The sequence below is a fragment of the Mizuhopecten yessoensis genome, unplaced genomic scaffold, assembly GCF_002113885.1.
Source record: "Mizuhopecten yessoensis strain PY_sf001 unplaced genomic scaffold, ASM211388v2 scaffold11063, whole genome shotgun sequence".
NCBI classification, from domain to species: Eukaryota; Metazoa; Mollusca; class Bivalvia; order Pectinida; family Pectinidae; genus Mizuhopecten; species Mizuhopecten yessoensis.
Window position 1 is genome coordinate 205,440 of NW_018408860.1, and position 26,958 is coordinate 232,397.

Here is a 26,958-nt window from a genome sequence, read left to right on the forward strand (position 1 = left end):
TTATTTGTTCAACTATGTGCACATTGCTTGTTTATTGTATGAAAGTGATTGCAAGCCTTTGTTGTTTGTTTTCACAATTATAACCATTACTATTATCCATATGTTGTAAAGCGCCTTAGAGTAATTTTACAAATTATATAGGGCGCTATATAAATGCTGTATATTATCATTATTATTATTATTATTATTATTTATATTATGAAAATGAAAACTGTGTCATTTGGAATGTCTCTGAATCACTAGGAGGATACTTTGTCTCTGCTGCTTACACTTCACATATCAGCAATAAAGCAAAACTATACTTAAATATGGATGAGCTTTGTAATAGCATTTAGGCCTCTTGTTTTTAACTTAAGCTAAAATTCAGCGAAATATATTTATTCAATATATTTCTGTATTTAAGACAAAATTGAATGCTTAACACAATACCAAGTACACGTTAATGGCTCACTGGTCAATCACATAAGAAACAGGCGCTTACTGCTTAGAAACAAGTACACACACAGTGTAGTTTAGAAATATTTAATATCAAAAGAGGAAAGTAATACTACACAAAATATTATGAATTAAAAAGGAGCTTTTTGAATGCGTATATTGTTTTCCGACGAACGCTTTCCTCTCTTGCCGGACGGAATCATCATGCTTAAAATAAAGAAAAAGAAACATCGCAAGTAAATAAATGTATTGACACACAACCAAAAAGCATATCAAAAATCAGTATATTATCTAAATTGTATATATAAAGTGTTCAGATACAAATCGACATATCACTGAGCTCATCAAGTCCAGCCAGCATTTAAACAGTTCCTCCTTTGTATCAAACAGAAGTTATTAGGACTTTTATCTGTGTTTTTGAATATATATATACACATATACATACAATTGTTTAAGTGTCTGTCAAATATTTACACGAAACAGAGATATAAGGATGAATTTTACGTCATATTTTACTTGATTTTAAAAATATAAAAGAGACATTTGAAAATGCGGATATGTATACAATAAATAGATATAATTAAATAATTACAAACTGAAATTCAAGTCAGAAGAAAAGCAAAGTAGTCTTACGAACTTAGTACGAAAGTTGCTGACTTTATATGTGTAAAATAAGCGTATAAATATTTTTAAAGCCGTTACCTCTCCATGGCACAAGCTAGACCCTTGTTACACAGTTGCACTGGCTGTAGTCATATCTTTGACCCGTTGCACAGCTGAATTCAACCCATCCAATCCCAAGAAGCAAGAAGCGAAAATAATTGTCGCCAATAGCAGAGGGAAGAAAGGGACAATCTATTTGTATAAATAAAATCGTGTTTTAAAATAAAGGTAAGCAATTTTGGTTAAAGATACCTTTATGGATATTTTGGCATATTTCAGTAATTATTGATCTTTTAAGTAAGATCCGCTATGTGCTAATTCGTACGTTTAGCTCGATGAACTTGTTAATACGTTTTATTGTGCTGATACTCTACTAACCATTGCCTTAAACATCCATAGCATTAGTGTCTGTGCTGTCGACAAAAAAATGTATACTTCATCTACATGTACGTGATAGAATGAATCTATTCTAGATTGTAAAATGTATAAATAGTAGTTGTTTTCATGCAATCCCCACCCCTTCCGGTGATATGTTCCTATAAATAGTTTCATCATATTTATATCTTTGAGCCGATCAGAAAAGCGGGGAATCGGCAACGCTTACACATTGCACAGGTTTACAACATTTTGATATTTAAATATTTCAGAACAGTATACATCTTTAAATCATGTTTGTTGACATTATGTTCGTAAAAATGGAACTAAAATGACAGTTATTTTTCAGATTATGGCAAGTACTTGTTATGATTGTTTGTGAATATGAAATTGAAGCCAAGAAATGAACAAGAAACTTAAAATAACTAGAGAAGTTGTGAGCTCACAAAAATGTACATCTGCATACGATGTTTTTTGACTGTGACAAGTTACGAAAAAACAAAATCCAAAACAACTATTAAGGAGGAGGAGTTGCGCTGACAAGGTTGCTGCAGCGGCAAGTTTAAAGGGCCATAACTTAGGACAAATAGTCGGATCGAAAAGTCCTTTTGTTATGCACATCTACATATTACGATACTTTCAACTGTTAGGAGAAATTGCGCTTTAATCGATTATAAAAAGACGGACACATATTCTCTACCGCTTATCTTAAAACTAGACCTGATTATTGCCATGATCCGAGAATATCATATGTGTCGACCATCAGAGTTGGAGAGTACCCGTAACCTAATCAAATATGCAAATTTCGACATTTGATCGAAACAGTTTCACCATGGTAGCATACCCTAACGTTGGCTCATTTCCATCAATAGAGTGGTTATTATTCGCTAAACGGGGGTATAAGCAGACGGATAGAAAAATTAAATGCAGTACATCAACTTTTTTAGAAAATAAAATAAGAGGCATAAAATATACCAAACAAGCGATAGATGCTAAGCGGCGAAAGTCTGTACATCTTCTGTAATTATTATTACCTGGGTTGATGGTTGGCTGTGTGGTCGTAACTAACATATATAAGAAAAAATGTATCAAATAAATGTATAACAGTACTTCCTTTTGTAACCTTAAAAGACAAAGTATGTACAACAAATAAACTACTAGGGATATGCACATTATGAACACTAGCACAGAGAGAGAGATAGAGAAAGCTCTCATACAAACAGAGTTAAGAATCAAAATAGTAGAAACTAATCAATATATTATAAAGCATGGAAGTCGTTAAAAAGTAACATCTTTACCTTTCTCATCAACACAAGAACACGCGACAATGTCAAATTCTTGGCCTATGCTACATGAAAAATACATGTATTGTCCTGGCATCCACGTCATCGGCGCCCGGAACTCACGATTCTGACCAGGTACTTGTTCATAAAGGCAATCTGCAAATATTTGAAATACACTCAGATATATTGTTACGATGTGCGGCAAACAAACGAACAATATCATAACGATATTATACAGAAAAAATCAAGAATAGAAAACGTGCTTCTCGCGTGCTATAGTCGAATATATGACGAAGGTGAGCTAATGATGAAAACAAAACATTCCACCATTGCGAAGCCCAAGCTTTATTTTTAACCAGAATGTATAGACATAGTTGATTATATTTATTTTACTGAGTAAAATTTAATCAAAGTTGCGCATGTGTACATCAGTGTCAAAATTTCTATAATAGGCAAGGTGATCTACAAATATAATTATTTAAATCCGGGTACGCATTTGTGCTAGCTATCTCTTGCAGCTGATGCCTAAATATTCATTCCACAACAAGCTTGGCGTTGTTTTTTTTTTTATCATTTCTGACCCTTTGGGTAGTTATCCTATTGTTTTAACCTGTATGTATTTTAGAAGAATTTTAGATAGAAATAAGATAATGTATTAGCACTGGCGTCATGTTTTATCTGACTTTGGTTTTGATCACTCGTCAACACATGGATCAGTGTTTGATAAATTTACTAACACTTTTTCGAGCTACCACCGCGGTTATTTCGGAGGAACGTTTTGACCATGAGCTTGACAGAATTTAAGTACATATAGAGTTAAAAAACCCACATTCATTTGTTTGTCAGCTTGGAAATCTTAAAAGCATATCACATACTGCTGGCACCCTCATTAAACAAGGCAACCCAGTCTCAGCTTGCTTGCAAACGTTTGAGGAGGAGGGTTTTGGAAAACCGATGCACTTTGACTGTTATACAAAATAATACGTGTACGTGTATGATCTATCGTCAAACAATGCATGGTTATCAACCAGTGAAAAGGGCCTTTGCTTTGAACACGTTGTACAATATAAATATCACGACAAGAAGATTTTGAAAGAAAAAATTAAAGATGCCCATAAAAGATATTTGAAGCACATGCCATAATGCGTATTATCGTACACAAAAAGGAACAATCAAACGCATACATAATTGTAAACAAAAAGAATCCAAATACATTACACGGAAGATACACAAAGGGACCCATGTTGTCCAATGTGTTGCTGAAAGGAATTTGTCTTCTTCATTGACGAAATCCGCTATGTAAATCAGATCTAGTTTAAGGCTTTAATCACATTTGCAACGATCAGGAGAGCGACAAAAACACCAAAAGGCACACCCATGGAAATCTATCTTTTTGATGTGCACTGTAAGCTTCGTTTTATATCAGTCAACATGCAGTGTATTTAGTTACAAATTAGTTTTAAACCCATAGGCAATTTCCCTTGTATCGAATAATTGTTATTACGCAAATAAGTAATACTACTGAGGTTATTCAGTAGTTTATATCTTACAGTTTACAACCCAATCGTGTTACCTTTATTGGTTACCTCATGACCTGTAGTGGTTGGCGTTGTCACTGTGGCAGTAGATGGCGGTGAGGTAGCTGGATCAGCTGCCGCTAAAACGTATTGACATTTCCATGACATAATAAGGTTACTCCATAATATATTGCATGAACATTATAATTAACATAGCAGAACTCTAACTTTCAATTATGTTAGTGCTACATTTACCTGTCATCATTTTTCGAATATCAATTGCTCTGTTTACATCTACAAGATATTTACACATCAATCCGAATTACATTTATATACTAAATCTTTTTGTAATTCAATATTAATTACTAATACCAATATATTATCTACCTGTTTGTTTCGCAGTTAACATAATTCACGACATTTATTCAAATGTAGTTAAATGCCATTCACTATTTTCTGTTTTCCTAAAATGAATATATTTCAATGTTGTAATCAGCGGTAAATATTTACTAGTTAATGTTTCTATACCCTACATAGTCTTAATCGTCCGTTTGTACCTGATGCTTTCTAAGATAAAACTTGTATATTTTAGAACCTGTAAAAATGACTCCCAAGTGCAAGTTTTTTTGTATGCAATCTGTGTTTACATTCATTTAATACGCCTACGATTGCTACAGTGCTTTACATATGTATGTCTTGCTTTCTAATACATTTAAAAGGGTCTCTGAGACAATGATTTCTTTTGTTCTATAATGCCGTACGTGTTGTGCTTTCGGCTGTAGATGTCGTTGACGGCTGTGTTGTCTTCATTGGGGATGTGTTGTCAACTATTACAGTGTCTGTAACAAAATATACACAAATCATGCAGCTATGCTTAGAACAGTTTGGTCCCTACGAGCACCGGATGCGAATAATATAAATATATATGTAGGCAACGAAAAAAAAAAAAAGTAAGCCAATGGATTTGTCAAAATTATGAGTCAATTAGAAAATCTGTGATTACAGAAATATTAAACGATTACATGTCACATAATGCAGCATATAGAAAACAAAGGAACACTACTGTTTACTATAAACTAGTATGAAACAGGAGAAAATATTTTTCGTCAGATTATGTACTAAAGTGAGGTTATAGATATGAAAAAAATAGAATAAAAGCGACTAGGCCGCACCTTTGTCAATACACTTGCATAAACTGGCAACAAACCGTTCAGATCTGGAACAGTCGTGATATACCAGGCCGATTCCGATGACATGTTCAACGAACCCGTTACCACGTGTTTCAAACGCACAATCTGTAATATAAACGGATAAATTTATCAAATGCATTGACGTGTGCTTCAAAAGACATAACATGATTGATTGACATTTTTTTTTCTCTCTCTTCTGCTGACTTATGTGTCCATTCCTTCGCTGGAGAGGAATACTATTTATAGCTTCCCTTCACTATAATCTGAAATATGGTGTTGATATTTGATTTCCACACATAGGCTACGATCTGATATCATACAGAGGTTAAGTGTTCATATTACACAGTAGTTAGGACGTGATATTACATAGATTAAACCTGATATCACACAGCGGTTAAGAATTGGTGCATTTTAGTACACAGAAATAAACGCTTGATATCACACATATGTTAAGACTTGATATCATAAAAAGGTTGTCATTTTATATCACACAGAGGTGAGAACATGATAAAACACATATATTAAAACCTGCTATTACATAGAGAATGAGTCTTGATATTACAGTTTAGGTCCTTTTATCACACAGAGATTAAGACTTGATTACAAACATGTGTTTAGACGTGGTATCGCACAGAGGTTGAGGCTGTATATCTAACATATGTTTAGACTTGATATCATGCAGAGTTAAGGCTTTATATCTAACAGATATTTTAATTTGATATCATGCAGAGATTAAATCTTGATATCTAACAAATGTTTAGACTTGATACCAAACAGAGATTAAGACTATACATGTATATGCAGAGTTAAGGCTTTATATCTAACATAAATTTAGACTTGATATTATACAGAGGTAAGATTTATATCTAAAGATGTTTAGACTTGATATCATGCAGAGTTCAAATTTTATATCTAACAGATGTTTTGATTTGATATCATGCAGAGGTTAAGACTTTATATCTAGCATATGTTTAGTTGATATCATGCAGAGGTTAAGACTCGGTATCTAGCATTGTGTTATATTTGATATCATGCAGAAGTTAAGACTTGATATCTAATATATGTTTAGTTGATATCATGCAGCGGTTAAGACTTTATATCACAGAGAGGTTAAGATTGTATATCTAACATTTGTTTAGTTGATATCATGCAGAGGTTGAGGCTTGATATCTAACAGATGTTTGGACTTGATATCATGCAGGGATTAGGACTTTATATCTTAAATATGTTTTGACTTGATATCATGCATTGGTTAAGACTTGATATCCAACAGATGTTTGGACTTGATATCATGCAGAGTTAAGACTTGATATCCAACAGATGTTTGGACTTGATATCATGCAGGGATTAGGACTTTATATCTAACAGATGTTTTGACTTGATATCATGCATTGGTTAAGACTTTATATCACACAGATGTTAAGACTTTATATCACACAGATGTTAAGATTGTATATCTCACAGAAAAGTTAAAGTCTATAATTTTATTCCACAGAGGCTGAGACTTGATATCACAGATACTTTAAGTCTTAGAATCACAAAGTTTAACATTTGGTGTCCAATTAAAAGTGAGACTTGACATCAACCCTCGGTGCGATTTGACAGCAGACATACTTTAACAGTGGACTTAAGGTATTTGATGCGGTATTACCCAGATTTTAAAACCTCACATCAGGGATGCGCTGATGATTGCTATCATACACACATTATACACATATTATAATTGGACATGACGTGTATGGTTGGACTTCACATTACACTTAGATTTAGATATGATATCACATGTGGATTTAGACCCCACAACACACATTGCCGGACTTGGCGTTGTACAAGGGTTACGGATTCATAAAATAATCAGTCCAGATGTGATATAACACACAGCTTTTACCTTTGCACCTCACTCATATTCTTATTTAACATAAAATATAAGTTAAAACAGAGATAGAATGATGATTAATACCCCGATTCGATAGAACAAAAGCATACCTCAAACACTGATTTGGTATTGATAAGTATATCTAGATGTTTTATATAGACAACGATTTGAGACTTGAAACTGAATTATCAAAAGTAGAAGCACAATACACAATCATTATATAGCAGGTGTTCTGTCGATGATATCGTTAATGTCCATGTTCCTTTCGTAACATTAGTTTACATATGTGCCTCTGAATTGAATTACAGGACATAGGCCTGGCGAGACATAGGGGACTCCCTTTCAGCTGTTTTATATCAGACGATATCTAGATACCTCGTAGTCTTATATAGCAATGCATTATGTTAAGACTTCACTCCCCGTAGCCTGATATTGTACAAGAATTAGAGATTCCTTTTTCTGTAATCTGGTATCTCTAACAAGTTTGATATACCGTAAGACTTTTAGAAATTCATTTACCCGTAGTCTAATATGCAGGCAAAATAAAGAGACTCTCTTTACCTTAGTTCCCAAGTACCGTACACGATTTAGAGACTACTCTCCCCGTCGTCTGTTATACCAGACAATAATGATATAGTTACTTCTCCGGAGTATGTTATATGATATTTGGAGACTTCCCGTCCTGTAATTTTATATATCAAAAGCGATTAAGGGAATAATGATATGGTTACTTTTCCGGAGTATGTTATATGATATTTAGAGACTTCCCGTCCTGTAATCTTATATATCAAAAGCGATTAAGGGAATAATGAAATGGTTACTTCTCCGGAATATGTTATATGATCTTTAGATACTTCCCGTCCTGTAATCTTATATATCAAAAGCGATTAAGGGAATCCCTTCCAATAGTCTGTTATACCAGACAATAATGATATGGTTAGTTCTCCTGAGTATGATATATGATATTTAGAGATTTCCCGTCCTGTAATCTTATATATCAAAAGTGATTAGGGAAATCCCTTCCAATAGTCTGTTATACAGACAATAATTAAATGGTTACTTCTCCTGAGTATGACATATGATATTTAGAAAACTTCCCATTCTGTAATCTTATATATCAAAAGCGATTAAGGGAATCCCTTCCAATAGTCTGATAAACCAGACTAGATGTAACGTCTCCCTCGCACAACGTGTAGCTAATTTTTCTTTTATGGAAATGCTTTGGTTATTGAAACAAATCTAATTGTTAAAAAATGTAGTTTCATCATTCAAATAAGTTGTGTATGAGTAAATTTATAGTAAACTTTAATTTTTTTACCTTTTTTTTCTCCAGTATACAGACACAATACTAAGAAAAACATTTTTTTTCTTTCTGTTTAGAATAATATTAGATTTAAGATATTCTGAAATTCATTCTAGGATATTTTTTGAAAATTACTTCAGAAATGAGAAGCACAGGTGCGTTTGTAACTAAAGAACGTGTAACTGGTTAAAACAAGACCTGTCTTCGAGATATCATATTAAATATCAAAGTGGAGTTTGATAGGGATTTAAGCATAAATACTTATGTTGATCATTCAAGTCAGTCAGTTGTTAATTAGTTTGGCGACATCAATATAAGTGACAGGTGACAGTAATTGGGCATGTGCTCATATTCTACCGATCCAATCGACATGTTACCAGCTTCATGCATAATGTGCCCCGAATACAAGACAATCAATCAATGTCGTCCGTTCTACAAACTACTACTATATTTGTTCAATTTTCATGGGCAATATATTCAATTTTCTGTATCTCGCAAAGATTGCATTTTACAAATTTGCTTTCTGGACCCTTTAAACATGATCATAACTTCAGATTGCCTTGGCCGCATCTCTTTGTCTATCTATATTTTATCGACTGTAAAACAAGTCACCGCTCGCGTCGTGCGCTATTGTCAAAAGAACAATCAGTTTTCATCTGAGTATTGATAGATAATTGGTAGGTCTTACGCAGGTAAATATGGGACGACCCAATCAAATATCCGGCTATTCGTTTATAAGGTTGTGTTCAAACGATTAACCTGACTGACCGCTGACAGCAGTAATTCATGTTGTAAAAGATTTTTTTTATCGGTATCTGCATTCAGCGTGTTACGTTTATTTTTTGTTTGATTATGTGTCAAAACTGGAAAAAATCTGTAGCATATGGTCGGCTATGTTAAACGGACGCAATACTCAATTGTAACTGTGCCTGTTATGAAACGTTCTTCTTGTGCTTTGTCAATACTAGGTCTCCTCATTGGACGTAGTATTAAAAAGACAAAAGAGACGGTGTCTCCTGATTCAATAACAGTATATTAAGTTACCTGGATGAAACAATAGCATAGCTGTTTCCAAATTGATATCTAATAACACTGATAATGGCGATACATGAAATGTCGCTACACTATTTGTTATTGAAAGAGGACACCGCGAGCTATTCAATCACAGAGACGTAATATTTTACCTGTAGTCGATAGTTGTGCATCACCAACATGTAATTAAATGTTCGCTTCTAAAATCATCGGCATATTGATCTCGGTAATGAAAGATGCAAGGAAAAAATATTGATAATTTACCGTAATGTTATACTTACTTTGTACTCGATTTTGGTCCGTTATAGTGATGAGGTCATGGTTTTTGCCAGAACCTGCTGCTGTATTGATGGACAAAAACATAATTATACTAAAAAACAATTCAGTATATTTTCTAATGAAAGTATCTGTAATAATGGTCTTCCATTTTTCCATTCATTACTTTGCACGAGCAAATCTCAAAACATATATCTTTCAAAATCATATTCAAAGTTTAAAGAGTAGATTAAATCAAAATTAAAGCAACAGGTCATCCATACGACACGATATAAGTAGCTATACCAAAATCGACGCATTAATCTCGCATGCGCTGAAATTAATAAAAAAGAAACGGGTGTCTTCATTATGAAAAAAATATATGGTACCGTAGATTTTGAATAACTCTTGCTTAGTAAACATGTTGTAGCGGTATAACCATCATTTTGTTCTACACATGGAAGCTTGCACTAACAAAAGCATTATGGTAGTCAAGCAGCAGTCGCTTCCGAAACGTCATATTAACAAAGAGATTTTGTCGTTGGAAATCGTCATTATTACACAGTAGGACTGTAAACAATATCAATAAAATATAATTCGACAAAGAGAAAAGTAGTTGGTCATTACCGATGATTATTCATGTTCAGGATTAATAAACATTGTTATCACTTTTAGACAGTGATAATCGTGCAACCTGAGCGAATTGTGAAACAGTTTGTGCCATATTTACTTTTTTTTCACAAAGAAGATTTCAGTGTTTTGCGGACTTGACGAACGGGGAGTCAAGATCTAACTCTCTATCATCGTTTGTGTTAATGAAGATATATCTATAGCACGACATCTAAACAAATCTGGGAAACCCAAAACCTAAACGGACTCGATTGAGCTACCCGGTCACCAGCTGTCGCCGGGCCCATTCCTGACAAACATCAATCCATTTACTCAGCTGTGTTTGCTGTCATAATCGGAACATATTGTCTCGCTGATAGTCGCAATATACGGCTGAGATCGACCCCTGATCGTTTTCCCTTTTTGTCAGTATGGTGGATACATACTGTTCAAAAGCCAATGACTAACCTGCACATGCACATAGCGAAGTATAAAACAGCTGTGTAGATGGACAGTCGCTATAGACAGCTCCAATGCCAGGAATGTTTTCTATGTATCCATTTCCTCTTGCCTCAAAAGTACAGTCTGTCACATATATAAGAGACAAACACTTTTAAATGTAACAACTATTCAATCATCAAGCTGACTTGTTCTAGAATAATTTATTTCAAACTGATAAGGGAATGCTTTAATCGATGTTCGATTTTACATTACATTAGGTTGTTCACATAAACCTTTATTTACTTTGTGGTTAAGACGATGCAAAGGGAAAATTGGTAATGATTAAAGTGACACATAAACAAAAGAAATTTTATAAAAATGTCATGGGATGAAAGGAAATGTGTTCAATATCGACATTCAATTCAAAATGATGACGTATTTACCTGTTTTAGGACCCTGTGTACTAGGATCTGCCCCTGAAAAAATATGTGAGATAGAAATAAAAACAATATTACTAAATACATCAAATATCATAGTTTCGATGAATAATACTGAAGTATATCTACGCAGCTGTTTTTTAATATCGACTTTTTCTTTTTAATGAGAATTTAGTCAAGCATAAATGATATGACACACTATCCAATTTTGATATGCAACGTTCCGCCATACCAAAAGGTAGTCACCAACATTGATGATTTCAGTTAAAAGTATACGAGATATGCCTTGAACTAAGTGATGCACAGACTGGCTCACTGACAGGGCGAAATACACACACACATATACTGAATACATATATACCTGAAGTAACACAATCACACTCAGCGATGTTAAATTCCTGTGCAGAAGAACACTCAAAGAATACCCAATCATTCAAGGATTCGAAATACTCCATATATCCATTTCCAGATTTGATTCGATCTTTACATCCTGAAATCAATAACAAGACGCATTATACATCACGACGGGCGTCACACAGATGATATTACATGATACTGACATATACATGGTTGTTAGAATTAAATATGTCGCGTTTCTTGAAAAAACTGAATTGTAAATTTGGATCTCTGTTCATATACATTTCATAAGACGTTGAACTTCAACCAATAAACATGTTATAAGTGTAGGTTTCGAAGAGAACACACTGCGTTCAATATTTTTGTTTCAAACAGAACTTACGCAGCCCCGCTGTTGTCGATGGACTAGATGTGGTAGAAGATGATTTTGAAGTTTCTGTCGCTGGAGTTTAAAAGGGAAAATATAAATGCTATTATTTTCTAATATCTTCTTGTGAAAAAGTATTTACTCTTTTACATATCTTTCATTATGAGATGAATTCCATGTATGGAAACGATTCATAAAATAGTAAACAATATAAATATCAAATTGCATGATAAAGTAAGCTTAGTTTTTGTGAACAAAGTTACAATTATGAGACAAAGCCAAATGGTGATATATCATAGTTTTTTTCTATTTTTTTTTTTTTTTACTATTTTGCAGCACTCAAATGAAGTGTCATGGAATAAGTTAGAAATTAACAATTGAATGTTAAAACTGAATACCTGTCCCCGCGGCTGATGTAGCAGGATTCACTGTAGATGTTTGGAGGACTGTGTTGTCTGTCGTTTCGTCTATGATTGTGATACCTATAACAAAGAAACCCTCTAACTTAATATATATGAATCAAGACATTACTACATTTGTACAAATTACCGAATATAAATGACAAAGTCAAATCCACAAGGGAGCATAAACCTTCAAATGTATCTGCTATAGTAAATTTAACTTTTCGCTGACGAGAAAATACATATACACCTTAGTTAGCAAAACACCTCTCCTGGTCACGTTATGGTTTTATAAATGGTGCTTTTTGTAGGAAATCCTTTTTTTCTGTTACCAAAGTAAAGGCAGTAGAAATGAAAACGATTGTAAGGAGTCATATGATAAAGAATGCATAGTCTTTTGATATACATACGTCATCATGGTTTGCATATATAGTGAAGAAAAACATAAGAAACCGTATATATGTTGTCAACAGTTTGGTCGTAACCTTTTAGCTGGAGTTGTTAAGGCACGGTTCGTAGGAAAAATTAGCTAAGAATACAATATCTGTTGCAGCAAAAATATTGAGTTTCATTCATTTTACCCCTGATTGGTCCTAAATGGACACACTGACCATATATTGCAATAATATATTTACTTTGTTGGCTCTCAAAATCGATCTACTAAAGTTTTAAATGGTTGCGTCATTATTTCGCTTTTCCAGTGGTTATCTTAGGTAAGGTCTCATGCTAGATCGTATAAGCGGCATCTAGGCGGTTTAACATTGAATCAGTAGTATAGGAGGAATCATTCTGATTGTAGATAAAGGCAAACAAAGAAAGTGATTACTTTTGTCTATGCAACGACATAGCCCTTTGATAAATCTGTGATTAGTGACACATGTGTAATATACATCTCCGACCCCCGGAATGTTCTCTGTATATCCGTCGCCTTGAGTCTCGAACCCACAATCTACAAAAAAATATTTACAAGCGTTTTAGGTCAAACGTTGCTAAGGATCGTCCAAGAGCAATCTGTTTTTTCAGGTGATTATCTTCTTTCAATAAATAGGCAATATATCTGTTCAAGAATCACATTAAACAGTGAAACGTTAATCATTACAGAGAAAATAATGTTTGCTGCTGCAAATGTTAAGACAGTTTCTGTTTTTAAATTATGACGTCGCTGACTGTTCACTGAATTCAATTTCTTTCTGAATAAAAACATAATAAACAAAATATTCTCATTTATTTTCAACGAAAACCTACATACAACTCTGTAAATGTAAATTTCGAAATGTGACGTTTAAGAAACACATTTTGAAAACGTACCAACTATGTCAGAGTCTGTTATTCTGATAGTGTTTGTACTGCCTCCTGTATGACTCTTACCATCTGCATCTGAAAACACATGTTTCTTTTATTTCATTTTTTTCATTTTTTGCTGATTGTAAACTCGTATCGTCATTCTACAGAAAACTAGCGTGACAGTAAAAAGGTGTTTGTATTAAATGTCGTTATATAATTTAAGACTAAACAACCAATATAATTTCTTTTTTATTATCGAAACATGACACATAAACAGCTGTTTATCATTACCAATAGTGAATCAGTTCGAACTAGACTAAAGATAATTCAATCACTTTCATATCGTATTACGTCTTTGCGTATTGCAGAGTTATCTTCTCTTGGGAACAGGTATTGATTGTTACGTCACTTGTTTGTGAGAGTAACGTCATCAATTTCTGAGAAAACAACGTAATTTTCTTGCACAAACAAATGATGTAACAATCAATACCTGCTCCCAAGAGAAGATAACTCTGCAATACGCAAAGACGGAATAGTAGATGATGTTTTTTCATGTTAAACGAGATAAATTGATTGTTTATGTAAGGTTTTACTAGACCTGCACTTACCAGTACAATCACATGCCGTCATGCTAAACCGCATGTTCGGTGGGCAGTTGTTATACACGGCTCCAACATTAGCAATATGCTCGATATATCCCGTTCCTTTGACCTCGAAATTTGTACAATCTAACACAAAACAAAACGATACAATAAAACACACATCGAACCGGTTCATCGTTACAAAAGACAGTACAATTTAGCATACACAAAACAATAGTTAGATATATAAGATAGAGCATTATTTATATACTTTTTGCTGTTGTTGAGGAGGTATTATTAGCCTTGTTCATGGATAATAATGACGGTGATTTAGTGATATGATGACATAAATAATGACGATGATGATGATGATGATGATGATAGGTATGATTGGTATATAAATATTTATAAATAATATATCCATTTAAATGTTCTAAAATATACACTATCGGTGTTTTGGCATTTGTCGGGTGTTTTTTGTTTTTTTTTTATCTAAATCCATGATTTTTTTTATGATATTTTCTTAATATCAGGATAAATAGTGTGTCCTCGTGGAAATTACTATCAATGTTGAAGATACATCAGAGGGTATGCGGGAGTATATATCAAATAACTAAAGCGTTACTTGCACAAGATTATGCATGTACTGTACTTACCTTTAGGTGGCCCAGACGGGGGGATGGGGTTTGTTCCTACAATGAAAAAGACATATAGATATCTCATATCTTTTAAATTTATTTTCCTTTATGATAAAATTCGCAATTATATACAATTTGTTTATTTTGATCCCCTCATCATCTGATAACGTTTAGCTGAGAACGAAGGTTGTTCGATTAAAGAGGCTCAAATTTATACATTACGTAGGTGTCATGACCTTTCTGTTTTATTTCAGTAGATTTGTACCACCTCTGGTGATATGATGTTTTCGCCTAATTTCTCGCTTTTTTTTACAAATGAAATCCATTTCAAATTTAAGTACATTAATAATGGTATCAATAAAGAGGTATCAGTGTATCATGTATCTTGATATCACCAAAAAATCTTTAAACCGGTATATTTCTTTTTAAGTTTGAATGTTCACTTCACGATATTACCAAATGATAAGAAAATTAAATCTCTTAACAAGGCAAAAGTAGAAGTTTGCATGTACACGTACGCGTTTAACCGTCTTTAATAGCTTTGTACTTACAACAGTAACTGATCGTTCAACGGGAGGTAACTTGCCGTTAAAATAAATTTCGATAATGATTCAAAGGATGGGAGTAATAGGTCTTTATAGAACATACAGCGTGGTATACCCTTCAAGTGTTTATGATTGCTATATCGCTATTAAAGACATCGTGCATATTGCAAGGTTAAATGTGCTCTTAGGTAAACGCGTGAACGTGAGTCGTCACCATCTTGAGGTGCACGCAACAAATGGTACGAGATAGTTTCAATGTGAGGGCGCTATTATCATCCATTAAATTCCTAATCGAAATTTATTTGTATTTTTGTATAAAATGTATTATTTACCAATCGATGGCCCAACAAACCTTTTACCTGCACTTTAAGAATCATATTGCGCGAGAGATATTATCCAAAAGCTCAGACGAAAAAATGACAAATAGCCTTATTACTTAGGCTAGTACTAATATAAGACTTGCCCCCGTCTCTAGAATATTGAATCATTTAGAAACAATTAGAATCTTAAAACTGTGATCACTTAGATGTCTGGGCCCACTTGTATAAAACATCTCAAAGTTAAGGAAAATCTCAAGCAATGTATTGTCTGTGGGAAATCTTAGACTTGAGGAAATCTCAAGAGTTGAGATGTTTTATACAAGAAGTAAAACTGCAGAAAAGAAATTCTTCACAAAATCTTGGGGGCTGGTGGCCAGTCTAGTACTAATATGTGTCGAATTATTATTCCGTCTTTGCGTATTGCAGAGTTATATTCTCTTGTGAGCAGGGATTGATTGTTACGTCATTGGTTTGTGCGAGACAAATTACGTCGTTTTCTCAAAAATTCATGACGTTACTCTCACAAACAAGTGACGTAACAATCAATACCTGCTCCCAAGAGAAGTGACTCTGCAATACGCAAAGACGGAATAAACCACCTACCGGGATCAACACAATCACATTGACGGAGGCTGAACACCAACGAGGGGGAGCATTCATAGAACACCCAATCCATGATGACGTTGTTGTATTCTTTGTAACCATTCGCCTCTTTGATTCGGTTATTACAGCCTTTGAAACAAATATAAAGTCATTACATTTAATCAAATCTTATCTTCGTAATTGCGGAGGTAAATCATGATATTAAATAAATGTCGTCGATAGGGTTCACTGCTCTGTTTATTGTTACGTAATAAGATCCTCCGTGCGGCTGATTTTTATCGACGTTTGACCCAAATGAAGAACAAAATGACAAAAAAGTATATATCAATTTAGGTTAGATATACGTAAACAACATATTTGTATTTTTAATTTAAAAAAAAGCATTCAATCACATTAGTTACGTTGGTGATTTAACATACTTACGGGCAGGTTCTGCAGTGGTACTTTGGCTGGTGGAGGAGGTGGTGGTTGAACTCGCTGTAGCCGTGGACATTTCTGTATATAAAGGTGTACATGAAAGGGGTTATAAATACTGAATTTCAAAACTAACACGATATAAGCTTTTATAATATGCATGAACATTTCTCGCAATCACATTGGTCGGATCCTATACACGTGACGAGTCCTCAAAATCTCATGTAGACTGGTTATCCAGTGAATATCGATTTCTAAATATAGCCTTTATGGAAATTCCACGGAACCTATCGTAGTGCATGCGCAGTTAGACCGGAACGCGATCTGTCAAACGACAATAGAAGATGGCTGCTGGCGTACGTTTCCCCTCCGTAACATCAGAAAATTACCCAAAAGTATTCGAGGATAAAGATGCTTTTAACATGAAAAGGCCATTGGAAACGCAGTGCATGTCCTCCATGCTAATCTTAAGAAAAAGAAACCTAGACGATGTCTTCGAAAGCTGAACTGTCGAATTCAAACCTGGCTAAATTTTACAAGGATATCGCGTACAAAAATCAGAACCATCATATTCACCAGCACAAAAGTCCATAATTGTAAAATATCATCAGAATTGTACATAACTGCAAGAAATGCGGAGATATGAATTGGGCATCGGTACATTGTATACATGAGATGCAACTATATAGTCTGATTTCCAGTATAGAAATGGAATGACTTTTGTCGTCATCGTCGCGGTTGTCTATCCATAGCACATTGTAAATAAAGGCAAATCTTTTTGTTAATGAGATTTTTCTTCGGAACAGCAGAGATGGTGAAATGTGTGTGCTTATAAAATAAATTATTTGAATAACAGAATTCTGAATGTTGTATTACTTTGCCTTGTTCATAACTAATGTAGCTTCGGTACCAGATTTAAACCTGTTCTATAGACATACAATTGCCAGCTTGTACACATAAAATGAAACAAATGCGTCTATTATACAGTTAAAATATATTCATTTCTGATTTTAAAGGGGTTTCTTTTTCCAGAAGAAAAAACTTTCATAATTAATAACGCAGAACTGCATGATGATTTTGTGTAAAAATAAAGTATTTTTGCTGAAGCAATAAATCATGTTTATATCAAATGCGTACAAGGCAGTACATTGTATTATATACATAAACGTCGTCTTTCTCCGTAAGGTTGCCATCTTTACACGAAATTGTCTCTGACGGCATGATAATGACGTTACTTAAAAACAGGAGAGAATCTTGAAACAAGGGGTCCAATAAGGAAGCCTTGCAACAAGCACATTATTTTGACCAGTTGTAGTTATGGGTTATGTTGACCAACCAAAATACTGTAACATGATTCTTGAACTTAAAATACATACTCTACACATATAACAGAGTCATTTAGAGTGTTTTAAAGTCGGCACCAGATCCGCAAGGAGGCAAGCACACCAACATACCTAGTATCCTACATACACACACGCAAGCACGCATATACTACACACATGGGGACACGTTCTTAAATGACCTTAGCTGTTAATAGGACGTTAAACAAAATTAAACCAAACCAAATCAAATCAATATTTAGATACACACCTGCAGTTGTTGGTTCCGTTCCTGTCACAAGTCCTATAGAAACAAAACACATATGAAGTTAGGGGAAAAGTTGATCTAAATTCGTTGGGCTTCATCAAAATATTGTTAAGGTATAATGGACATTTTTATGAGTAATGGATGTATCACTAAAACTGAAATTGCAAAGTATGAACACAATCACATGAAGAGTTTGTCAAATAGCTCATATTGAGTACATCATTTAATACTAATACCTCAGGGCTAAAAGTATATAAATATTGATTCAATACCTCTACCTAATACAGTCAGTATTACATATACCGGTACATGTATTTAAGTAAAAACACACAGAACATATGCAGAAGAAAGATAATAACTACATGATTAATTTGCTAATATACCCGAGCGTTTTCGATGTACCTAGTTTAGTACAGTACTGTAATGATGACAGGTGCCCTTTTGTTTTATAGAACGGTAATACTCGAGTGAGTGAATAACTTTTAAATTTGCATTGGAGAATAAGAATAAGTGCACGTGGTTACCTTTCGAAACACACTGGCATGCACTGTTCATGAAGAGTTCGTCTTTTCCACAGCTGTGCCACACCTTGCCTATCCCCGGGACGTCCTCCATAAACCCTGTTCCTTGTCTCCTGTACGGGCAAACTTTAACGAAGCAAGACGAGATTTATCATCGAATTTCGCTTTCACTTTGCTACACTAATGATGCAACAAATACTATAGTTTATATAACATCATCTGATACATTGTTGCCAAGGATTTGTATCTGCTCAATTCCACTGTTGTTAGCAAGGGCGTTTTCATTTTCCGCACTTTGCCAAAACGATCACCTGTCTCACTTACAGTTGGTGAACTTGCCATCTGCTTTTTTAATAAACTTGTTGACATTGCCACCATAATTCGATAACCTAGGTGTAATATTTGATATATGACTATGACAGCACCCTATATGTCATCTTCCTATTTCGGACTTTTGTTGTTTGTTGGTCAAACGCCAATAGGGTTCTAGGTATTCAAGTTACTCAGATTTCCCTTTTATTTCCGGTGTGTTCTAACATTGTCTTGTTATCATCACGAAAAAGTGAGAAGCAAAATGTGTGAATAATGTAATGTGAAAATCCCTTTATTGATGTTTGATATAACACATGTTGTATAGAAAAAAAACTTAATTTGGAAGACAAGTTACAATGTACTGTATAGCAGGATATTTCCGTGGGGATGATATTTTCGCGATTCGCGGGTAAATTACGTGATCAAGAAGATGTAACTTGTATGCAAGCATAACATGAGCCTCGATAATAAACTCCATAAACGTAATGTCGTCATGAAATAGCAAGCTTGTGGTTGTGACGATTCGTTTACATAAGAATGAATATGTTTGAAAATGGATTATATCACACATCAAATAGTTTTGTTGATAATTTTTTAAACACAATCCATGTGCTTGGTGCTATTCAATATGCTGTAATGGAGCATATTACGAGCGTGTAATCGCTGTGCTAACACTACGCAAAAAGTACTCATATGTATAAATCGCGAAATTGTCGTATGTGTAAATTAACTTTCTAATTGTGGATCAAAATCGCGAAAATCTTAGTATTTGGAAGTACAAGCTTTCTTACTGTTTATAATGAATACAACGTTAACTTATAGAACATACACGTATCATCATTTGTTCGGAAGCTACAACGCCAGTTAGTAAACAGGAGACCACATGTACACTACGTGAACGCCAGATTTACTGAATCCTATGAACAGGAAAAAGAGGGAAGATACTAACGACATACAAGAAGAACCAATACCGGACAGCCAGTTCCGGAATTATAATATGTAATGGCGCAATGTAGTTGGGAATACTTGTTTTCCGATTACTTACTCGTTTTTGTAGTGACAGGCGTCGTAGTTGTAGCAACAATCGATCCTGGAAATCAATACCAAATTATTATAAAGTGTTGATAGAGAGGTAAGAAGCATGTTTACCAGTGATATAAGAGGAACATTTTAACAGATGTACTCCAATAACAGTGATATTACCTTCTGTCATGTACACTTATAATAATAACAAAAATATACAACATTTATATAGCGCCCAATTTAAATTGTAATGCCACTCTAAGGCGCTTTACAACATACGGATAATAGTATTTGTTATAATTGTGAATCACAAACAAAGGCTTACAATCACTTTTATACATTAAGCTAGCAGTTATTCATTGCAATGTGCACACAAATGAATAAATTAAGGGTGGTATTTACATGACGTCTTTGCAAAGAGCCTGAAATGCAGACGTGAAGAGGTGTAGCAAATGTTCAATCAGTTATGTTTATCCAATCTGGTCCTTTTTTATACATTTTGATGTTGTAACACTGCAACATCTATTTACCAGCAAATTTAATTAAATTTAACTCCTAGCAAATATTGACATTAACACATATGTACGATGCTAAGTCCAGATTATTTGTTTATACAGTCCTTTTACGCTATATTAAAGGTTCGGAAGAACTAATCTACTTTAATGCTTTCACAATACTTACTTTACTATCACAGAGGAATTTGTCAATAAACATATGCAGTCATGTTTGAATTGGTGTGTTGCTATGAATGAGGTATTGATTAGAGTTGATAAACGTTCAAATCAATGTTATTATTACTTGTGTCAAGAGTTAGATCTTGTTTTAAAGTATACCAGTTATACCAGTGGCTACAACGGCGACAGAATTTTTTCTCAATTATTTAATCCTGTTAAAAAGACCAACGTGATAGATCAATGACGTGAAACACACGCCAATGCACTGCTTTAACATGTATACCGATAAAATGAAGTCTTGTAATGAATAAATGAAATGAAGGAATGAACGGATTATTTAATTAATACTTTTTCTAAATGTTATTCATTATTCAGCAATATCATTATATTTTTGCGATTACATTAAACCAAACGAACGATTGTCTCCCTTCACAGTCAAAAGATATCTGTGTATAAATACGACAAATATTTGAATAAGCTATCGTCTCCCACCGTCACCCGTTTAAAATATCGCCTGCCGTTGTCATTAGAAATATCTGCAAGATCACAACGCTTGTTTAAATTTGAAGAAAGAAGAAAACTCGCCAACATTTACCCTTTTTGACACAGCCACAGCTGGGGGCACTGAAGACCAGTCCAGTGGCACACTCGCTGTAGATATTCCCGAACATGGGAACATTCTCTATGAAACCATTCCCGTCAGCTTTGAATCGACATGCTGTGGGATGGACAAAATAATCCTTTAATTATTGTTTAAATAAATAAAACTATGAATAAGCACATCAACTACAGAAAACATGTTTAATATCAATGGAAACAAACGATAAAGGCATCTGATTTGATTGGCATCTAATCCTATTACGACTTACTTTTAGGAAAGGCAAAACTAATAGGCCAGAATAGGTAAAATATACCAGATATATGTTATAAGATAAGATGGAAAAAACTAAAACCCTAAGTTTTGAGGAATTTTTCTCCCGCAGAATATGTAGATATGCTTCTATAACCGACTAAACAATGAAAAATCAATAAACATCCCTGCATCGTTAGATTAATTAGCTAAAATATTTGACTGTGTTGTAAATTGTCGTCCTATTTTATAACGTACAGCAAAAGCAATTAATACGCGATCAGACGGACGATTTAAAGTAAAATCGTATTTGCAAATTTCCACGGCAAACAAAATCGTTTGTGAACGTATCAGAGTGTTTAAGCTATGTACTGGTAGCATGACTCAATGAGCCGGTCCCTATATAACTTGCCATTAGGTTTGTAAACAACAATGAAAAGAGATACACATCTCCGGCCCATTACAGTACAGCCCTTCGGGTACATACTACACAGGTAAATGGTAAAACCATCTAAGTGTAATATTTCCGTACCCCTAGGGCTTTCTGTTATCAGCTTGTGTTTAACATTATTACGGCGATTTCACCTGTTATGTCGTAAGGTTATCGAATCTATGTAGTACAAATTCTTAGATACATATCTTGCTAGTGTAACGTTATAGCATTGATCCACAATTTAGAAAGCTAATTTCCTTGAAAGAAATTCTATTTGTTTTTAGTTTTATATTTTACATTGGACATACGTCAGAAAGATACGTCTGCGATCACAGTAGATTGACTTAAGGGCGTATGCTTCCTTACTGCAACATGGTCTCTTTTTCTGAAGAATATTCATCACACAATGTATTGATGCATTTTTTTTTATATTCAGTGATTTTTTCCTTGGTCTAACAAATGAGGACAAATTTGAAAAGTAAATTGTGCACACCTATGTACTCATTGGTGACAAATTTGAAATGTACACAAAAACGATGACACGTTTTAAAGATGCACAGGAATTAAAAATTGTTACGGGATATAACTTCAATTTCAAGTTCACGCACGATGTGCAATGTAGCATGTAATCGCAATCACAGTAAGATATCACAAATCTAAACCCCATAATCGACGAATTACGGTCCGACGAAAAACCTGTCTTACAAATGTACAATGATCCCCGTTTCCGCGATCTCTTTCGCAAAACGTATTGCCTGTGGATCACATTGTATGTATGATGTCAATTTGCATAGGTTATATTTCGTGTTGTCATGATGTATACTGTTATAAATGTTTACCGTCATATGAAAAAACACATTACTTCTTGTGACCGTTTTCTATCAAACATTGATTTTGAGTTGTCTTTCAATAAAGAGTGACCAAACAAACGTGTTTTCCAGTTTTTAGTGGTCAATGATACGTGTTTTAATGATAAACATATCAAATTATAAGAACCATTTCTGCTATGTTAATATACATACCTGGAGTGGTACTTTCGGTCGTTGAGGGGACAGATACGGTTGTTACACTTCCTGTCGTGGACATGACCTCAGTTGTCATCTTTGTTGTTGTAGTTGGTTGTTGAGTTGTCGATGTCGGAGTTTGTGTTTTTGCTCTTGTTGTTGTTGTTGTTGGTGTTGTTGTAGGGGTGGTGTTGGGAATTGCAACAGTTGTACTAGAACTCTTAACTGTTGGCGTTGTTGTCGGTTCGTTTGTTGTTGTTTGAGTTGTTGGTGTCGTTGCTTTTGTTTTTGTAATTTGCGTCGTTTCTGTTGTCTTTGCTGTTGTTCTCGGTGTTATTGTCTTTGCTGTTGTTTTCGGCGTTATTGTCTTTGTTGTTGTTTTAGGCGTTGTTGTCTTTGCTGTTGTTTTCAGCGTTGTTGTCTTTGCTGTTGTTTTCGGCGTTGTAGATTTTGTTGTATTTGACATCAATGGTTGTGTGGATGTTGATGTTGTCTCTGGTACAGTAGATGTGTGTTGTGTTGTCTGGGATGTTGTAGTCGATCGTGTAGTTGTTGTTTTATCATCATTAACGAGCTGACCTTAAATAGAACAAAACAAATAATCTAAGATTACACACTTGCAAATTAACATACTCCAAACAAAAACCAAATACATACTTCACAAAGTGATGCATGGTAATTTTCACAATCGAAAATTTATAAAAAATCTACAGGACAGGAATGAGTGTAATATATGACGTCATGTGCATGCTCACCTGCAGGGGCGTCATCACAGTCACATAGATGCTTGTTGTACACGGTACCAGGTGGGCAAGGCATGTCGATCTTGCTGTTGAACACTGTCAGCACATAGTAGTTATCTCCCTTCGATGATACTTCTCGTTCGCATTCAAGACCTTTGTAAAACAGGAAGTAAAGTTTCGTAAACGAAATTGTCTTGATTAACTGTTCGAACAAACATACCCTGACGCTTGAACAGATGTATTATCAAAATCCCGTGAAACTAAAAATATCGTTACGCTATATCAGAATCTATCTAAATGATTATTCGTCCGTGCATTCTATCAGCACCAAAGTGAAGAAACTAACGAGATTCAAAATTATGTTACCATAAATTGAAAAAACTTTGAAAGTGTATAAGAGCTTAAAAGTTTAAGCACGTACCGAAATTCTCTCGGTTGATGGGCACAGCCGAGATATTTTGCGAAAACCACAAGGCTGCCAAAACTATCTGGAGAAACATCATAACCTGAAAACACACACACAAAAAGAGGTAAGACAAATTTTGTACATTATGTTACGATACACGATATATAGGATAAATAAATGTAATTACCAACGTCGTATATAGCACGAATGTATCACGCGGACGAACACATCTGCTGATGTGTGCAATACAGAATACACACCACTGGAGGTCTACATCCACACAATAATCTAGTGATGTATCCGACAATAAACCATTTATGGACTGATTGGTCTAGTGGTTAACACCCCGGCCTTCTACGTAGGCGGCCGGTAAAAATACTGTTTATGTTTTTTTATGAGAGGGAGAAGAATAGATGGAGAAGGAAGGGGGTGGGGGTGGGGGATGGGNAAACTGTTAAATTTATCCGCATTTGAATAAATTACAAATTATACAAATGTCATGACATGAAACCTGGTAGAGTAATTTCAAAATGAATAGAATCCATGTAACAAAGAAATCAGGCAAAATTAAGAAGTGCAATTTCAAAAAACACATATAACAAAGTACACACATACAGAAAAATAAGGAAAAATGATGCACTTGTCTTATAATGTTTATATTTATTTCTACCGAAAGTCGAGTATTACCAACCAAAAGTAATTATAATTTGAAATCAACATGCAAGGCATTCAAATTTTGGAGCACAATAACAAACTGGACAACCAACCAGATTTACTCTATAAAGATCATACTTAAGTGGACTACACTAATGTCTAAGTTTTATTTGAAAAAGATGAATTTGTTAGAAAAAGCCTGAAAAGGAGAATTATATAATAATTATTGTTTCTGAGGGCGTAACGGCTATTTTCTGAACGGTAGGCGGCTATAGATCATTTAAAAAGTCCGGAGTTAATTCGTTGTGCTTTTTATACAAAAGTTAGAGTTTTCTGCGTTTTCTTCAATTCGAAAGAGTTTCTAGAACAGTTTCAAAAAAGAAAATTCTCAAATCGGGTATATGAATGAAGTCCAATTATAATACAAGCTTTCTCTCTCTCTCTCTCTCTCTCTCTCTCTCTCTCTCTCTCAATTAAAGCAAATGTAAATTTATATGTTATATGCCATCTTGATAATTTGTAGTAATATATTGTAGGGAAAGGGCTTAATATAAGTTGTAAAACTTGTGCCCAACTCCCATTGTATATAAATTACAATAAAATATGTTTAAATCAATAAATCAATACAAGTTAATACAAGTAGCTTCTCTTTAGGCTTTCTCTAACATTTCTGTTTCATAAGTTGTACAACCTAAGTGGGAGTAAGAATTATTTAAAAAAGACTCTCTGGTGCCTCTGAAATAGGTAATAGAGCAATACAGATGTTGTGATACATTTCAATGAACTGCTATACAGTACATATTTACGCGTTTATATACAAATATTACTAGATTCCGTTAAATGCACTTTTTGTATACGTAGACATCAAATAGCGCATTGAACTTCACGGGAAAATTTCTGATCGCGTTTGGGAGAGTCTAACATTTTAAATGAGCAATTCGTTATTGTTCAACATTGAAAAAATGTGTAAACGTTATGTGCCGTTGTTTAACGCATTTTGACGAGCTAGCCAAAGTTGAAACACATTAATTGTGATTATGTTAGCTCTATTGTTTTTACCTGAACCTATAATAGGTGCAAATCCGTCATTGATATCAACTAATCATGGGTATCGAAATGATACTGGTATGCGATACTGTGAAAAAGAATGACATTGATCATGAAATCGGTATTATAATTGACTGCTAAAATAGAGGAAAACCATGGATGTAATTAGAGATAATATAACCTCTCCGTGAGTACCTATTGCTGTAAACGTATATACATATAAATATACATTCTATAACGCACTCACAGTTCCATATTTTTATATATATTATATAAAGTAGCGCAAAAGTTACTTTATCACTTAGGAATAAACTGATTTCTATGCAGAGGTTATCTTAATTTAGCGGTTTCGAAATAGCTAAATAGATATTACCCATAAATAAATGAAGATAGGCGCTTACAGCATAGAAGACGGATCAAACATCACTCATTTCGAGCCACAAAACTTATAAGTAATTTTTCTTTTTTACATTTAAAACTATTAGGAACAGAACTTACCTCCATCTTTAGAATCGTAATATTTTGAATACGAAAAAAAAGTTTAATTCCACGATTACATTCCTTTTCTTAATTGTATATATTCCAAGTTAAGGTTACTATTCTAATTATGGCACCTTGTGTGTAAGCGTATAGGACTGTCTAGCGACGTTCAATTTATATTGTACAGATACAGAAAGATTCCGCATTGTCAAAAACGCTTCATTGCACTGACGTTATTTCCGAACGCCCGCCAGATACCGACATCTGAGTCACAAGGTACGAAACAATGGCTAATATT

At 34.1% G+C, this 26,958-nt stretch overlaps 1 protein-coding gene across 1 annotated transcript; it reads right to left on the reverse strand.

Annotated features, from left to right (window-relative positions):
* Positions 1–513: 513 nt before the first annotated feature.
* LOC110465216 (mucin-5AC-like) lies at positions 514–26,684 on the reverse strand. Its single transcript, XM_021520886.1, has 26 exons — positions 26,679–26,684; positions 24,495–24,579; positions 24,086–24,226; positions 23,349–23,909; positions 21,639–21,761; positions 20,392–20,436; positions 19,038–19,160; positions 18,517–18,549; positions 16,936–17,007; positions 16,513–16,641; positions 15,063–15,098; positions 14,434–14,553; positions 13,850–13,918; positions 13,368–13,490; positions 12,539–12,622; positions 12,156–12,215; positions 11,778–11,906; positions 11,423–11,455; positions 11,007–11,123; positions 9,956–10,015; positions 5,446–5,568; positions 5,035–5,112; positions 4,330–4,413; positions 2,772–2,912; positions 2,508–2,537; positions 514–642 (listed from the first exon to the last, which is right to left on the reverse strand). The coding sequence occupies exons 1-26, from the start codon at positions 26,682–26,684 to the stop codon at positions 638–640; spliced, it is 2,610 nt and encodes an 869-aa protein (XP_021376561.1). The 3' UTR covers positions 514–637.
* Positions 26,685–26,958: the final 274 nt, after the last annotated feature.

Excerpts from the sequence above, each read along its gene's own strand:
- LOC110465216 (XM_021520886.1), bottom strand. Across the intron at positions 15,099-16,512 it reads ATGTGATTGTGTTGATCCCG|GAACAAACCCCATCCCCCCG; the intron begins GTAGGTGGTTTA and ends TTTTCATTGTAG. Across the intron at positions 4,414-5,034 it reads TACAGCCGAAAGCACAACAC|CGGCAGCTGATCCAGCTACC; the intron begins GTACGGCATTAT and ends AATACGTTTTAG.